Source organism: Gossypium arboreum, chromosome 1 (genome assembly GCF_025698485.1).
Source record: "Gossypium arboreum isolate Shixiya-1 chromosome 1, ASM2569848v2, whole genome shotgun sequence".
Classification (NCBI taxonomy): domain Eukaryota; kingdom Viridiplantae; phylum Streptophyta; class Magnoliopsida; order Malvales; family Malvaceae; genus Gossypium; species Gossypium arboreum.
The window spans coordinates 33955205-33972104 of NC_069070.1; the positions used below are offsets into that span (position 1 = coordinate 33955205).

The 16900-nt window shown below is 28.5% G+C and overlaps 1 protein-coding gene, 1 long non-coding RNA gene and 1 pseudogene across 2 annotated transcripts; all 3 read left to right on the plus strand.

Moving 5' to 3' along the window:
- The first annotated feature begins 1170 nt into the window (after positions 1 to 1170).
- Positions 1171 to 1268, plus strand: LOC128281597 (small nucleolar RNA R71; annotated as a pseudogene).
- A 4864-nt stretch (positions 1269 to 6132) lies between these two features.
- On the plus strand, positions 6133 to 6889 carry LOC128279504 (uncharacterized). Its single transcript, XM_053018461.1, has 4 exons — positions 6133 to 6312; positions 6412 to 6465; positions 6577 to 6658; positions 6773 to 6889. The coding sequence occupies exons 1-4, from the start codon at positions 6182 to 6184 to the stop codon at positions 6887 to 6889; spliced, it is 384 nt and encodes a 127-aa protein (XP_052874421.1). The 5' UTR covers positions 6133 to 6181.
- Positions 6890 to 6971: 82 nt separating this feature from the next.
- Positions 6972 to 7759, plus strand: LOC128296637 (uncharacterized). Its single transcript, XR_008287227.1, has 3 exons — positions 6972 to 7128; positions 7215 to 7275; positions 7440 to 7759. It is a non-coding gene; the product is annotated as an uncharacterized LOC128296637 (long non-coding RNA).
- The last annotated feature ends 9141 nt before the right edge of the window (positions 7760 to 16900 follow it).

The window sequence follows — 16900 nt, forward strand, 5'->3', positions numbered from 1 at the left end:
CAACACATTCTTAATATTTAAACTACCAATTAAACAAGGAATAGTAAAACTTCTGGATCTTTCAGTTTGTTGGGTAGCTTATTTTGTAAAATAGCTAAGCAGACTGCATTTAACTCCACATGTGATGACTCATCTAACTTCCATTTATTTTTCAGAAGTTCTTTTAAAAATTTAACTACGTTTGGCATTTTCGAAAGAGCTTCAATGAACGGTAAGTTAATATGTAATTTTTTAAGTAGTTTAAGGAATTTACCGAATTGATCGTCTGTGTTGTCTTTCCTTTTTGCATTTGGATATGGTACACGAGGTTTATATTCTTTGTTTACCGATTTATGTGTACTATGATTCATCTCATCCTTACCATTACTTACCACAACTTCATGCCTCGTTTCAAATTTAGATTCAACTAACCCTTCTTCGTTGCGCACAGTGATGGCATGGAGTTGCTCCCTTGGGTTAGTTTCTGTGTTACTGGGCATGCTACCTTGTGGTCGTTCAGAAATCAACTTAGCAAGCTGTCTTATTTGAGATTCGAGCCCTTGAATCGACACTTGCTGATTCTTAAGTGATGTTTCGGTATTCTAAAAACGAGTTTCTAACACCGAGATGAATTTTGTGAGCATCTCTTCAAGGTTCAGTTTCTTCTTTTGTTGGTAAAGTTTTTGTTGAAAACCTGGAGGATGTTGTGGCCTTTGATTTCCTTGACCATCCCATGAGAAATTGGGATGGTTCCTCCAATTGGCATTATAAGTGTTACTATGCGGGTTATTTTGAGGTCTAGAATTATTACCCATATAGTGGACTTGTTCCTCATCGGTGCTAGGGTTGAAGGATGGATAATCTGTGTTGTGCACTCCTCCTCCATTTAAATCACACCTCATCACTGGATGTACCTGAGTAGAATAATACAAACCATCAATCTTTTTATTAAAAAGTTCTACCTGGTTAGATAACATAGTGACCGGGTCGAGGCTGAAAACACCAGCTACTTTTGTCGACTTCGTTCTTATGACTTGCCACTGATATTTATTCAGTGACATCTCTTCAATAAATCCGTAAGCCTCTTCAGGTGTCTTTTTGTTTAAAGTTCCACCGGCAGCTGCGTCAATAAGTTGCCTTGTTGAGGGGTTCACACCGTTGTAAAAGGTCTGAACCTATAGCCGTAGAGGTAACCCATGCCTTCTTAATAAGTCCTTGTATCTCTCCCATGCATCATAAAGAGTTTCTAGATCCATCTGCACAAAATAAGAGATATCATTCCTCAATTTAGCTGTTTTAGCCAGCGAAAAATATTTAAGCAAAAATTTTTCGGTCATTTGTTCCCAAGTAGTGATTGACCCTCATGGTAACGAGTTTAACCACTGTTTAGCCTTATTTATTAATGAAAAGGGAAATAATCGAAGATGAATGGCATCCTCAGGAACGCCATTAATCTTAAAAGTGTCGCAGAATTTCAGGAAATTTGCTAAATGAGTGTTTGGATCCTCGTCCTGCAAACTATCAAACTGAACAAACTATTGTATCATTTGAATAGTGTTAGGTTTCAGTTCAAAATTATTTGCAGCAACAGCAGGTCTAACTATACTCGATTCAGTTCCTATTAAAGTAGATTTAGCATAATCATACATAGTACAAAGAGTAAGATCCTGATTTACTGGATTTGCAGCAACCATAGGAGGTAATAGATTATTCTGATTTTCAGCTATCTCCTCGGTATTAGTGTGAATATCGCCCTCTTGCTCTTCCTCTATGTATTGTAGGCTTCACCTTAGTTATCTTCGATTTCTGTGAGCTGTGCTCTCGATCTCACTATCAAAAAGCAAAGATCCTTACGGGTTTCTTCTAGTCATAAACTATAAAAACCTGCCAGAAGTAAATAAAAGAAAATTTAGTAATTAAAACAAAAACAAAATTAAATTGCAATAAAAACAAAAGATGGCTAAAGTAATAAAATTAAGCGTTCCTAATATCTTAGTCCCCGGAAATGGCGCCAAAAACTTGATGGTCGTGAAACTAACTAAAAATTCGACTAAGGCAAGCGCATCTATCGAACAGTAGTATAGTTATGGTGAGACTGGGAATATCGTATCGACGAGGACTTAAAGTACTAGTAATTACTATCTTTTTATTATTTTACCTAAGAATTAAAGGATGGTTTTAAACTAAAACTAATTATCTAATTAACTAAGATTACGACAGATATTAAAGTTGGAAAATACTTTTTAGAAGACCGATGGAAAAGACAATACTCAAGGAAGAATCCATCTAGACTTCACTTATTACTTCTGAATTAGACGGTTTATTCACTTGATTTAATTCGTAAAAATCCCTAGTTTATGTTATTATCTCTTTTGAGACTAAAAACAACTAACTCTAGGTTGATTAATCGAAATCTCTTTCTAATTAAAACCTCTATTGTCGCATTAACTCAGTCTATGGATTCCCTTATTAGATTTGACTCTAATCCTAAAGATTTATGTCGTCCTATCTCTAGAATTGCATACAACTCCATTTATTTATGAATGATCTACTCTTAAACAGGGACTTTTGCTCCACTGAATAAGCACATCAAAAACTTGAATTAATATCCTGGAATATTAAAGCAAGGGTTAAAACTCACAATTAAGAATAAAAACAAGTATTTATCATATAATTCAAATAGTAATAAGATACGTCTTAGGTTTCATCTCCCTTAAGTATTTAGGGAGTTTAGTTCATAATAATGGAAAACATCTCAAAATTGGGAAAACAACAAAACATAAAGAAACCCAAAGAACTTCAAGGGAAATTGAATGGAGATCTTCAGTCTTGAAGTAGATCCTACTTCCAAGTTGATTCCGATGGCTATCCTTGAATATTTTCTGCCTTCCACTCTGCATTTCCCCACTTTTAATCCTCTTTTAGGGTGTTTATATAGACTTTGGAATGCTTCAAAACCCTCAAAATTAACCTTTTCTAAGTAGAATTAGAATTGGGCTCGACAGGGACACGGCCGTATGCCACGCTCATGTGAAGGTCCTCAGGCCGTGTGTGATTCTGACTTGGTTTAATGTCAACACAGCCATGACACACGGGCATGTGGCTTGCCCGTGTGCCTCACACGGGCATGTGGTTTACCCGTGTTGAAGTGCCTAGGCCGTGTGAAACACTAAATCAGGCCCATTCTGTCTGCTTTTGGCCCGTTTCTTGCTTTTTTCGCCTTCCTATACTCGCCTAAGTATAAAACATGAATTTAAAGGATTAGGAGCATCGAATTCAATGAAACCAAGGAAAAATCATCCATAAATATGCCAAGCATGGGGTAAAAATATGTATATATTATGGTTTATCAATTATCTGATTCACTGAGTGGATATTTAAAATTTGAACCAATATTAATTGAGGTATCTAAAATTAATGACCTAGATTTTCTTAACTATATATGTTTTTTTTCTTTTGGACATAGTCATAACCATATATGTGATTTTGGACAACATAACTGATTAAACATTAGAAATAAAAAAATACCAAATAACTATTAAAAAACATGAGAGAATGATTGACAAAACGAAAAATAAAATCGATTTTAACTTCGATACATAACAATAAAAAAGTTTTTTAAGTATTATGTAATTTTAATTAGTGTAATACAATTATAAAAGAATTTTTTTGCCAAAAAATAAAGCATTAGCCAATTTTATGAATATACATGACATTCATTAAGGAATATTTAATTAATATTTTTTAAATTTTTCTTTGCATTAACTTGTTATTTTATTCAATTAAAATTATTATTTTATAAAGGTTTAATATATTATTTAGTATCCAAGTTTGACTCTTTTTAATGTGGTATCTATGTTATTTTTATGTTATTTTATTATTAAATATTTTTAAAATTTAGATAGCATTAATATACCTTATTCTAAATTATTAAAGTCTTTTTAATTACATTTATTTTTTAATTTATTTAAAAATCATTAAAAGTTGTAAAGAAAAACTAATATTATAAAAAAGTTACAAAAATAATATACGCAACTCATTGAGCATCAAGCAAGAATACAAAATAATATATAGTATATAGTAATATACCAATTATATTTTGACCTATTAATTAAAATTAAAATTAAAATTTTAAAAACAATAAAAATTTGAACCAAATTAATTGAGGTGTCTAAAATTAATGACCCTGATTTTTTAACCATATATGTCTTTTTTTTGACATATTCATAATCAAATATTTGATTTTGGATTCATAACCATATATGTGATTTTTGACAACTCAGCTAATAATATTTCTATACATAGCCAATTAAACGTTATAAATTAAAAGAAAATGTTAAAAATAACTATTAAAAAAGTTACCAAATAACGTTACAAATAATTAGAAAAACGAAAAAAAATCAATTTTAACTTCGATACACAACAATTAAAACAAGTTTTTTTAGTATTATGTAATTTTAATTAGTCTAATAAATTTATAAAAGAAATTTATTTTTCAAAAAAATAAAGCATTAGTCAATTTTATGAATATATTTTCAGTTTTGATTTATAGGGTCACATTGAAAATGACATTCATTAGGGAATATTTAATTAATATTTTTTATTTATTTTTTGCATTAACTTGTTATATTTAATTAAAAATTATTATTTTATGAAGGTTTAATATATCATTTAGTATCTAAGTTTGACACTTCTTTTAATGTGGTACCTATGTTAATTTTTTGACCAATTTAGTATCTATATTGGACAAAAGTTATATATTTTTTGTATTGAAAAGTAACGATATTAACTTTTTAGTGTTTATTCAAATTTTAGGGTTGATTTGATGAACGTTAATTACTAATATTATTAGGTTTGATTTTTTTGTATTTGTTTAATTTTGCGTTTAATTTGTCAAATACATCGATGGATGTTGTTTAATTTAGGTTTTATGATTTATTTGATGAAAGTCAATTGATAATATTATTAACTAAATTATTAAATTTCATCAAATCAACTCTAAAATTCAAATTAAACACTAAAAGTTAACATTGTTATCTTTAGGTGCCAAAATGTATAAATTTGGTCAAGTATAGGTATCACATTCGATCAAAAAATAACACAGGACCCACATTTAAAAAAAGTATCAAACTTAGCTACCTATTTATATATTAAACTTTTTATGAATTTTACACGTAATTCAGCAAACCACAATAATAATTAATTTATATTTGAATCCTATAAATTATATAAAATTTGAAATTTGTTTGCATGAACACGTGTAATTTAAATAACTACATACAAATGAACGATGACAATAATTTCTATTTGAATCCTATAAATTAAATAAACTATATGATAGATGAACACGTATAATATTGAGAACTACATAATAATAAATGAAGACACTGGTTTGTATTTGAACTCTAAAAACTAAATCAATTATATGATCGATCTTCACAAACACGAGTAATATTGATAACTACATATGAATACATGACGATAATAATTTATATTTGAATCTCATAAATTAAATAAATTATAATATCCATCTTCACCAAACATGTATAATATTAAGAACTACATAAGAATAATTGAAGACTATGGTTTGTATTTTAACACAAAAATCAAATCAATCATCCGATCAATCTTCACAAGTACGTGTAACGTAAAGAACGTGTATGAATGAATGAACAGAATAATTTATATTTGAATCCCATAAATTAAATAAATTATAATATTGTTCTTTTAAACACATGCAATATTAAGAACCGTATAAGTAACGATTCAATGAAGATCAATTTCTTATTGGAAAATCTAAGGTGATATGTATCACTTAAGCCACTCGCACTATATATAATTAATGCAACTAGTACTTATATAACCAGTAAATATTAGATGCAATAATAAAACACATTGTATTCTTAAAAAGATAACTCAAATTTTAAACAATGGAGACGGTATTATTAAAAGAGACAATAGACATAGGTTAATACTATAATCTTATCAGTTATCCAAATACTTAAAAAGAATAAAAAATTGAGTGGACCCAAGTAAAATTTGAAAAAGGGTAGGTAAAATGTGAAACTTGCCATACATAGCAAACACCTAACAAGGCCCCACATTCCATTTCTTCTATAAAAGCAAGGGATTTGCTCCCACTAGGCTTCACTCCACTACTCACACAAGCCTAAGCCTCTCCGTCTTCTCTAGGTTTTCATCCATGGTTGTGTTACCAGCCAATAGTAGGGAGGAGAATTCTCCTCAAGAACAGCAACAACGCTCAAACGTAAACCACACGCTGAGGCCTAACCTTAATGTGCTCCTTCCACAACCCCGACTCCCAATCAATAGGTATATCATATACATATACTTATCCTTTTTTCTTCATATAAAATTGTATTTATACTTTCAAAAACAATAATATAACATTGTGTAACCTGATTATTGTAGGCCTGATGAAATTATTCTGGTCCCTGATCATTTTCGAGATCCATACTTATACAGGTAGTACTGAATACATACATATATATGCTTTTATTTTTAAATAATCCCTTTTTAATTTTGCTTTAATTTTTTTTTTCTTTTGCTATGGTGGTTTGATAATGACAACACCAGTGATGATAGTGATAGTGATAGTGAATATGAAAGTGATGACTATTTTGGAGATGAAGATTCTGAAGACAACGAACAAGAACAGGTAGTGGATTATTAGTTTAATAATAAGTCTATCAATTCAATAATCATCTCTTTCCTATAATTTTTTTTTAAAATAGATATTATTTTAACTATGGTTTTGCATGGTGCCATTTAGGTGAAACATGAGATTAGGCTGCTACAACTTCGAATCTTTCTAAATCGGGAACTAACCAATACGATGATGCGGTTTATCTTGCAACCCAACCAAATCTATTATTTATCCTTTATATAAATATTAATATTTGATAATCAATGATGTAGAATTTTTTCGACAGTGTACCAAATGATGATACATCATTAAAAAACATAAATTTTTTATAACATATTATCATTTGATTCACTAAATAATTAAATATTAATCCCGATTATAAATCATAATTTATTTCCAAGTTCTAACTATATATTTGTTTCCTTTTCCTTTTGGGTTCTTATTTCTGCCTACTTGTTACACCTTTCAACAGTAGGGTGCAGGTAATATATTTGTATCCAAATATTTTGTTGGCAAAAGCAAAAAAAAAAAAAACATTTTAATTGAAAATTCTTTTCGTTTATCTCAGGAGCTTCAACGTGAAATCTCTCAAATTGGTCAAGAGATCGAAAACCTGATGAGGAGAATGGGTAAGTCAGTCCTTTAACCCTAACTCTCTTTATATTACTTTACTCTTTATTCCAGAAAGATCCAACCGCCACCTTTTGTTTTTTCATATATATATTTTCTGTCATTTGATACTGTAATTGATTGATGTTGACTAGTGATGCATGTCTGCCAATGACTGAAATAGGTTAAACCGTTAACAGATAACAACTTGTGGAGTATGATGGGTGATTTGGAAGATGATCTCGAAGAGCACATTGATGTTCTGCTATAGTAGTTCTAGCATTGGAATAAGGCAACACAAGTTGTTTCGTTTCAATCCTTCTATTTGGTTGGGTGTTTTTTATCATTTTGTCTTATTTTTCCTTTCTTCCTAAGTCTAAAGATTTTTGTATGTCAGATTTGATTGGTTTTCATCATTTTGTCTTTGTTTTGCATTGTTTCTGGGTCCTAAAGTCTTTTGTAAGAGACTGATATTTATGAAAAAAAGGTCGTTCATTGAGACAATATTTTCGATGTTTTTTAAGCCACATTTCAAAAACATGGTATGAATGTAAGAAGAAAATAGACTCTTTTTTTTCAATTGAGGTAAAATAATGTAAACCGGAAATACATTGGAGCCACCTACCTCTTTTAAGGACAACAAGATTACAATAGACTAAAAAAAAACATCTCAAACTTCTAGAAGATATTAAGCAATACTAATTCATCTATCGTAATGGTATCATGGTTATTAAGAAATAAAGGAAACCCATAATTTTAGAATCTCAAACTCCTATATGATATCGTATTATCCAACAAAAATTCAAAAATAATCCTTAAAATGAAAAATTAGAAGTTTGAAATAATATAATCCACACTTTTCTAATAGACTAAAAAATGTTCAGTAGAAACTGAAAAGGAAGCCTTCAATAATATAATCCTTCATAAAGTTATGTTGTAACGTGTTCTGTAGCTTTTGATCCATGTTTGGGTTTTAGGTTCTTTCTATTGAAGGCTTCTTTTTTGGTTTTAGAATTGCTATTACGAAGATGAATGGGTCGATAATTACAAAATAGAAGACTAGGGGTGAATTTTGCAAGGTTTGGAGAAAGAAGACTAAGAATCAAGGATATGTTTGGGGTCAAGCAAGGACTAAAGCACGCATGAACTAGATGACTCGTAGAATGTATAGAAATGTCCTGATTCAAGGTGCCAAAAATGGAAGCCGCTACTGCGATAATTTGGTTACCGGTGGTTCGAAAGAGTTAGACATAAAGACATGTGTTTTTGGAGTTGGATGAAGAAAGATACATTTGGTTTCATAATTGCTATGTTTGCAAGATGAAGGTTCATTCCATGAGGATTAGCTTATGTCTTGCAAACAAAGGTTGGTGTGGAGCTTCTGAATTGTTAATGAGGTATGTTTTGTACACACAAATGGAACAATGAATATTTGTTTCTTTATAACCTTTCATTTGTAGCTATATATTGAAGTTTAATATACCATTTAGTATCCAAGTTTGACACTTTTTTTTAATGTGGTATCTATGTTATTTTTTGTCCAATTTGGTACCTATATTTGACAAAAGTTGTATTTTTTTGGTATTGAAAAGTTACGATGTTAACTTTTTAGTGTTTATTCAAATCTTAGGGTTGATTTGATGAAACTTAATTGCTAATATTATAAGGTTTGAGTTTTTTTTATTTGTTTAATTTTACGTTTAATTTGTCAAATACAGTCTAATGGATGTTGTTTAATTTAGGTTTTACGATTTATTTGATGAAAGTCAATTGATAACATTATTAACTAAATTATTAATTTTCATTAAATCAACTCTAAAACCCGAATTAAACACTAAAAGTTAACACTGTTACCTTCAGATACCAAAATGTATAACTTTGGCCAAATATAGGTACCACATTGAATCAAAAAATAACACAGGTTCCAAATTAAAAAAAATAAAGAAGAAGTTTTGAGCTTAGGTACCAAATTATATATTAAAATTTTATGATTTTTAGACATAATTCGCAAACCACAATAATAATTAATTTGTATATGAACCCTATAAATTATACAAATTTTGAAATTTATTTGCATGAACATGTGTAATTTAAAGAATTACATATGAATGAATGACGACAATAATTTCTATTTGAATCCTATAAATTAAATAAACTATATGATTGATGTTGACAAAACACGTGTAATATTGAGAAGTGCATAATAATAAATGAAGACGATGGTTTGTATTTGAAGGCTAAAACTCAAATCGATTATACGATCAATCTTCACAAACAAGAGTAATATTTATTACAACATATGAATACATGACGATAATAATTTATATTTGAATCTCAGTAAATTAAATAAATTATAATATCCATCTTCGCAAAACACATGTAATATTAAATACTGCATAAGAATAAATGAAGACTATAGTTTGTATTTTAACAATAAAAAGCAAATCAATTACAATAATCTTTAAAGTCGGTTACCCTTTTACTTTCTAACCTCTTACTGCACTATAATACTCAGGTGACAAGGTTGACCATATATCATTCAAGCGGCAGAGCCGACAATATATAAAAACTTAGGGCTTAACCTAGACTTACAATTACAAGAGAAGAAAACACTTTTATTAATACACAGTATAATTACAATATGACACAACATTAATATAACATTGTCTAACCTCTTGGATATAGACATGATGAAGTTATATACATATATATTTTCTTTTATTTTTAAAGAAGCCCTTTTTAATTCTACTTTGATTTTTTTTCTTTTCCTATGGTTGTTCTATGACGAGAACAACAATGATGATAGTGATAGTGAATATGAAAGTGATGAATATTTTGGAGACGAAGACTCTGAAGACAAAAAACAAGAAGAGGTGGTAGATGATTTGTTTAATAATATGTTTATTAATTCAATAACCATCTCTTTCCTATAATTTTTTAAAATAGATATTATTTTAACCATGATTTTGCATGGTGCCAATTACGTGAAACAAAAGATCAGGCAACTGGAATTTTGGCTCTTTTTATTTTGGGAACTTGGCAATATGTTTAGCAAGTTTATCTTGCAACCCAACCAAATCTACTATTTATCCTTTATATAAAGATTAATATTTGATACGATGATTTGACTATTAGTGAATCAAATAATGGTATATTTTTAAAAATGAAGTAAAAAATTTTCAATAACATAATTATTATCTGATTCACTGAGTGGGTACTTAAAATTTGAACCAATATTAATTGAGCTGTCTAAAATTAATGATTCAGATTTTCTTAACCATATATGTGTTTTTGTTTTTCTTTTGTACATATTTATAACCATATATGTTATTTTAAATTCATAACCATATATGTGATTTTGGACAACACAACTAATTAAACATTAAAAATTAAAAAAAGTTACCACATAACTACTAAAAAACATGAGAGAATGATTGACAAAATGAAAAAGAAAACAATTTTAACTTCGATACACAATAATAAAAAAGGTTTTTTAGTATATATATTTAATTAGTGTAATAAAATTATAAAAGAAATTTCTTTTCCCAAAAAATAAAGCATTAGCCAATTTTATGAATTTATTTTTCGATTTTGAATTATAGGGCAAAATTGGAAATGACATTCATTAAGGAATATTTAATTAATATTTTTTATTTATTTTTGCATTAACTTGTTATTTTTATTCAATTAAAATTATTATTTTATAAAAGTTTAATATATTATTTAGTATCTAAGTTTGACTCTCTTTTTATTGTGGTACTTATGTTATTTTTGTGTTCTTTTATTATTAAATATTTTTAAAATTATAATAGCATTAATATATCACCTTATTCTAAAAATAGTAAAATATTTTTAAATATATATTTTAATTACATTGCCTTTTCAGTTTATTTAAAAAATCATTAAAAATTATAAAAAAAACTAATATTAAAAAAAAGTTACAAGAGTAATATACCCAATTCATTCAACATCGCGCGAATAATATATAGTATATAGTAATATATCAACTAATTTTGACCTATTAATTAAAATTAAAATTAAAATTAAAATTTTAAAAAAATAGAAGTTTGAACTATTATTAATTGAGGTGTCTAAAATTAATGACCCAGATTTTTTAACCATATATGTCTCTCTTTTTTTGGGACATATTCATAACTAAATATTTGATTTTGGACCCATAACCATATATGTGATTTTGACAACTCAACTAATAATATTTCTATATATAACTAATTAAACGTTACAAATTAAAAGAAAATGTTGCCAAATAACTATTAAAGAAACGCTACCAAATAACGTTACAAATAATTGGAAAAACGAAAAAAATTAATTTTAACTTGGATACACAATAATTAAAACAAGGTTTTTTTTTGAGTATTATGTAATTTTAATTAGTCTAATAAAATTATAAAAAGAAATTCTTTTTCTGAAAAAATAAAGATTAGCCAATTTTATAAATATATTTTCGATTTTGATTTATAGGGTCAAATTGAAAATGACATTCATTAAGGAATATTTAATTAATATTTTTATTTGTTTTTTGTATTAACTTTCTATTTTTATTCAATTAAAATTATTATTTTATAAAATTTAATATATCATTTCGTATACAAATTTGACACTTTTTAAATATGGTACCTATGTTAGTTTTGTGTTATTTTATTATTAAATATTTTTAAAATTATAATAGTATTAATATACCTTATTTTAAATTAGGTAAATATTTTTAATTGAAAGTTGTAAAGAAGAACTCAATTATAAAAAAAAAAGTTATAAAATTAACATACACAACTCATTCAGCATCGTACAAGAATATAAAATAATATATAGTATATAGTAATATACCAAATAATTCTAACCCATTAATTAAAATTAAAATTAATATTTCAAAAACAATAAAAATTTAAACCAATATTAATCGAGGTGTCTAAAATTAATGACCCGATTTTTTAACCATATATATCTCTTTGTTTTTTTTGACATATTTATAACCAAATATTTAATTTTGGATTTATAACCATATATGTGATTTTGGACAACTCAGCTAATAATATTTCGATACATAGCCAATTATACGTTACAAATTAACAGAAAATATTACCAAATAACTATTAAAAAAGGTTACCAAATAATGTTACAAATTATTGGAAAAACGAAAAAAATCAACTTTAACTTCGATACACAACAATTAAAACAAGTGTTTTAGTATTATATAATTTTAATTAGTCTAATAAAATTATTAAAAATTCCAAAAAATAAAACATTAGCCAATTTTATGAATATGTTTTCGATTTTGATTTATAGGGTCACATTGAAAATAACATTCATTAATGAATATTTAATTAATATTTTATGATTTATTTTTTTGCATATTAACTTGTTATTTTTATTTAATTAAAATTATTATTTTATGAAGGTTTAATATATAATCTAGTATTTAAGTTTGACACTTTTTTAATGTGGTACCTATGTTATTTTTTGTCCAATTTGGTACCTATATTGAGCAAAAGTTATATTTTTTTGGTACTGAAAAGTAACGATGTTAACATTTTAGTGCTTTTTCAAATTTTAGGGTTGATTTGATGAACATTAATTGCTAATATTATTAGGTTTGATTTTTTGTGTTTGTTTAATTTTGCGTTTAATTGTCAAATACAGTCTGATGGATGTTATTTAATTTAGGTTATTTAATTTAGGTTTCGAGATTTATATGATGAAAGGCAATTGATAATATTATTAATTAAATTATTAATTTTCATCAAATCAACTTTAAAGCCCTAATTAAACACTAAAAGTTAATACTATTACTTTCATGTGCCAAAATGTATAACTTTAGTCAAATATAGATACCACATTGGATCAAAAATAACACAAGTTCCACATTTAAAAAAGTGTCAAACTTAGTTACAAATTATATATTAAACTTTTATGAATTTTACACGTAATTCAAACAAACCACTATAATAATTAATTTGTATTTAAATCCTATAAATTATATAAAATTTGAAATTTGTTTGCTTGAACACATCGTAATTTAAAGAACTACGATGAATGAATGATGACAATAATTTCTATTTGAATCCTATAAATTAAATAAACTATATGATAGATATTGACAAAACATGTGTAATATTGAGAACGCATAATTATAAACAAAGACGATGGTTTGTATTTGAACTCTAAAAATTAAATCAATTATACGATGGATCTTCACAAACACGAGTAATATTAATAACTACATATGAATAGATGACGATAGTAATTTATATTTGAATCTCATAAATTAAATAAATTATAATTTCCATCTTGGCAAAACACGTGCAATATTAAGAACTGCATAAAAATAAATAAAGCCTATGGTTTGTATTTTAACACTAAAAATCAAATCAATTATCCAATCAATCTTTACAAGTATGTGTAATGTAAAGAATTGCGTATGAATGAATGAACACAATAATTTATATTTGAATCCCATAAATTAAATAAATTATAATATTGTTCTTTTTAAACACATGCAATATTTAGAACCGCATAATTAAAGATTTAATGAAGATCGATTTCTTATTTGAGAATATATGGTGACGTGTATCACCTAAGTCACTCGCACTGTATAAAATTAATACAACCAGTACTTATATAACCAACAAACGTTAGATACAATATTAAAGTACATTGTACTTTCAAGAAGATATATATAATTCAAATAATGGAGACGATATTATTAAAAAAGATAACAAACGTCTATTAATACTATAATCTTATCAATTATCTAAATACTTCAAAAGAATAAGAAATTGATTGTACCTAAGAAAAATATGAAAAAAGGGCAGGTAACATGTGAAACTTGCCATACATAGCAAACACCTAACAAGACCTGATGTTTCATTTCTTCTATAAAAGCAAGGGTTTTTCTCCCAATATGCTTCACTCCACTACTCACACAAGCCTCAACCTCTCTCTCTTCTCTTGTTTTTCATCCATGAGTGAGTTACCAGCCAATAACAAGGAGGAGAATCATCCTCAAGAGCAGCAGCAACGCTCAAATTCAAACTACACACCTAGGCCTAACCTTAATGTGCTCCTTCTACAATCTCGATTCCCCGTCAATAGGTATATCATACACATATACATATCCTTTTTTCTTCTTCATATAACATTGTATTTATGTGTCAAGACCATTTTTAAATCGAGTTTTGGAAAATGGGAATCGATTTTAAGAAAAACGAAAACGGGAGTCGCCACCAATCTTTTTAGGTGTGATTGGATCACCTTATAAAATGTTTTGTTTTAAAATATTAATTTTGGTCTACGAAAGTCGAGAAAACGGATTCAGGAGTCGGTTACGTACGAGGAAGGGTTAGCACCCTCGTAACGCCCAAAAATTGGTACCTAATTGATTATCAAGTGTCTTTAATGTCGGAAATTTGAAAGTTTTAAGATGCAAACCTCTTTTAATGAGAACGTCTCAATTTTGAAAATTAAGGCTCACTTATTTCAAACGAGTCAAAACATCACATCCAGTATATGATAGCCCTAAAGTGACCCTAGTCGGAAAGCGGTTTCGGGACCGCTAAACCGAGTCACCAAATTATTTGAATATGATAATTATTGTCTAAAATATGTGAATATGAATGTGTGAAAGTTTTAAGCTTCGATTTAGTTAATTGCATGTGAATTTAGTTAATAGGACTTATGTGTGACACTTTTGAAATGTGATAGGTTAATCTATAAGGATCTATTAGTGCATGTAATAAAAAGGGTGGACTTGCATGTCAATTTCCCCACTTAATTGGTAGTGGCCGGCCATGACAATGAGGGTGGACAAAATGTGATGGGTAAAACATGTCATAAACATGTTATGTTAGTGTTTTATGGGAGGAATGATAAAATAAGGAGCATGGGTAATAAAATAATAGTGGTTAGTAGGAGGAGAAAGAGAAAAAGAAAAAAATGAGCTAGGCTACTCCTCCATTGCCGTGACTTGAGGAAGGAAGAAGAAGAGGATTTTCTTGCTTCATGTTCGGTTGGTTGGTGTTTAGGAGGAGGTATGTTTGATGTTGTTCCATGAGATTCATGCATGTTTTTAGTTGTTAGCTTGAGTTCTACTTAGCCCATGGTTTAAATCTTTGCTATGTGATGGAGATGATATTCGCCATGGGTGTTGTCTTCTTGGTTGGTGTTTGATGTTGTGGTGATGAGGCATGAAGATGAGTTAAGTTTCGGCTAAGGTGGATTTGTGTTGATGTCATTTGCATGCTAAATGTGAAGCTTTGTAATGATACATGTGATGGAGGATTGATGACTCTTGGATTTTCTTTTTAGCATTTTTGAGTTAGACATTAAGTTCTTTGTTTAACCCATGACCAAAATTGAAATGGTATGGTGTCTTGATGCATTCGGCCATGGTAGGAAGTAGAAGAGAAATATGGTTGTTGTTCATGTTATTTGGATGAAAAATGGTAGTAAGGTGAAGTGCAAATGTTAGTATTTGATTACTAGTGTATATATGTGTATTAGTCGAGTTTTGAACTTGAAACAAAATGGTATGTAGTCAATACAAGTAACCATATTTGTAGGAAGTAGTAAGCATATAATTGGCCTCAACATAGACATGCATATTCGGCCACATGAGATAGATTGGTGTTGCATGTATTCGGTTATAGGCGAGCATAATGATGAATCTATCTTGACTTAGATAATCGGCTCAAGGAGAATTTATTAAAGTGCTTAGTTAATTGATATTAGGTTAATGATGTGTGTATTCTATCATAAAGGTGCACATGAGGAAATGTTAGATTAATTGTATTAAATTGCTCAATGTAATTAAAAGCTGCGTATGACCATTTTGTATTTGAGCTAAAGGTGGCCATATGACCTATCAAACTCCTTGTCATATTCGCCATAAGCTAGCATAATGAGACTTTAATAAGTTAAATTTGTTTGAATTAGCTCAAGAGCTTAGAGGACCAAAGTTGGATAAGGAAAGGAAAAAGTGATCGAATAGCCGCCAAATCGTTCGACAACATCCGAGGTAAGTTTTTGAGTAATGGATCTTAGATTATGATTCGATTAGATCATGTTTTAAGTAAATCAAAATCATGCTCTTTGTATGTAACTATTGAGCCGAAAATGATAATGCTTGATAAGTGACTTGTGTTTGAATTCTAGTTATGAAAATGAAATATAGATGTGTCATGATTTATTGATATGTGCATGTATATTCGGATGATAACCGGCTAAGTCCCAAGGCATTTGTGCTAGTGACTAATTCGGGCTAAGCCCAAGGCATTTGTGCGAGTTACTATATCCGGGTTAAGTCCCGAAGGCATTTGTGCGAGTTACTATAACCGGGCTAAGTCCCGAAGGCATTTGAGCAAGTAGCTATATCCGGCTAAATTCCAAAGGTACTTGGTTTGGGAATGAGCGATCTTGCTGTAATAATTTCAATTAATACGCTCGTAAAATCCCAACGATGAGGTACGTTTCGTATATGCATTGGAGTAGTTGATTCCTTTTAAATATTATTCGCTCACCAATTAATGAGCTTAGGCCTTTGGTTGTTGATCCCTTATGTGTGAATATGAGGGTTGGAAATGTGAAGTAGGACTGATTTTTGAGAATATGTGTATATGAAATTATCCGTTT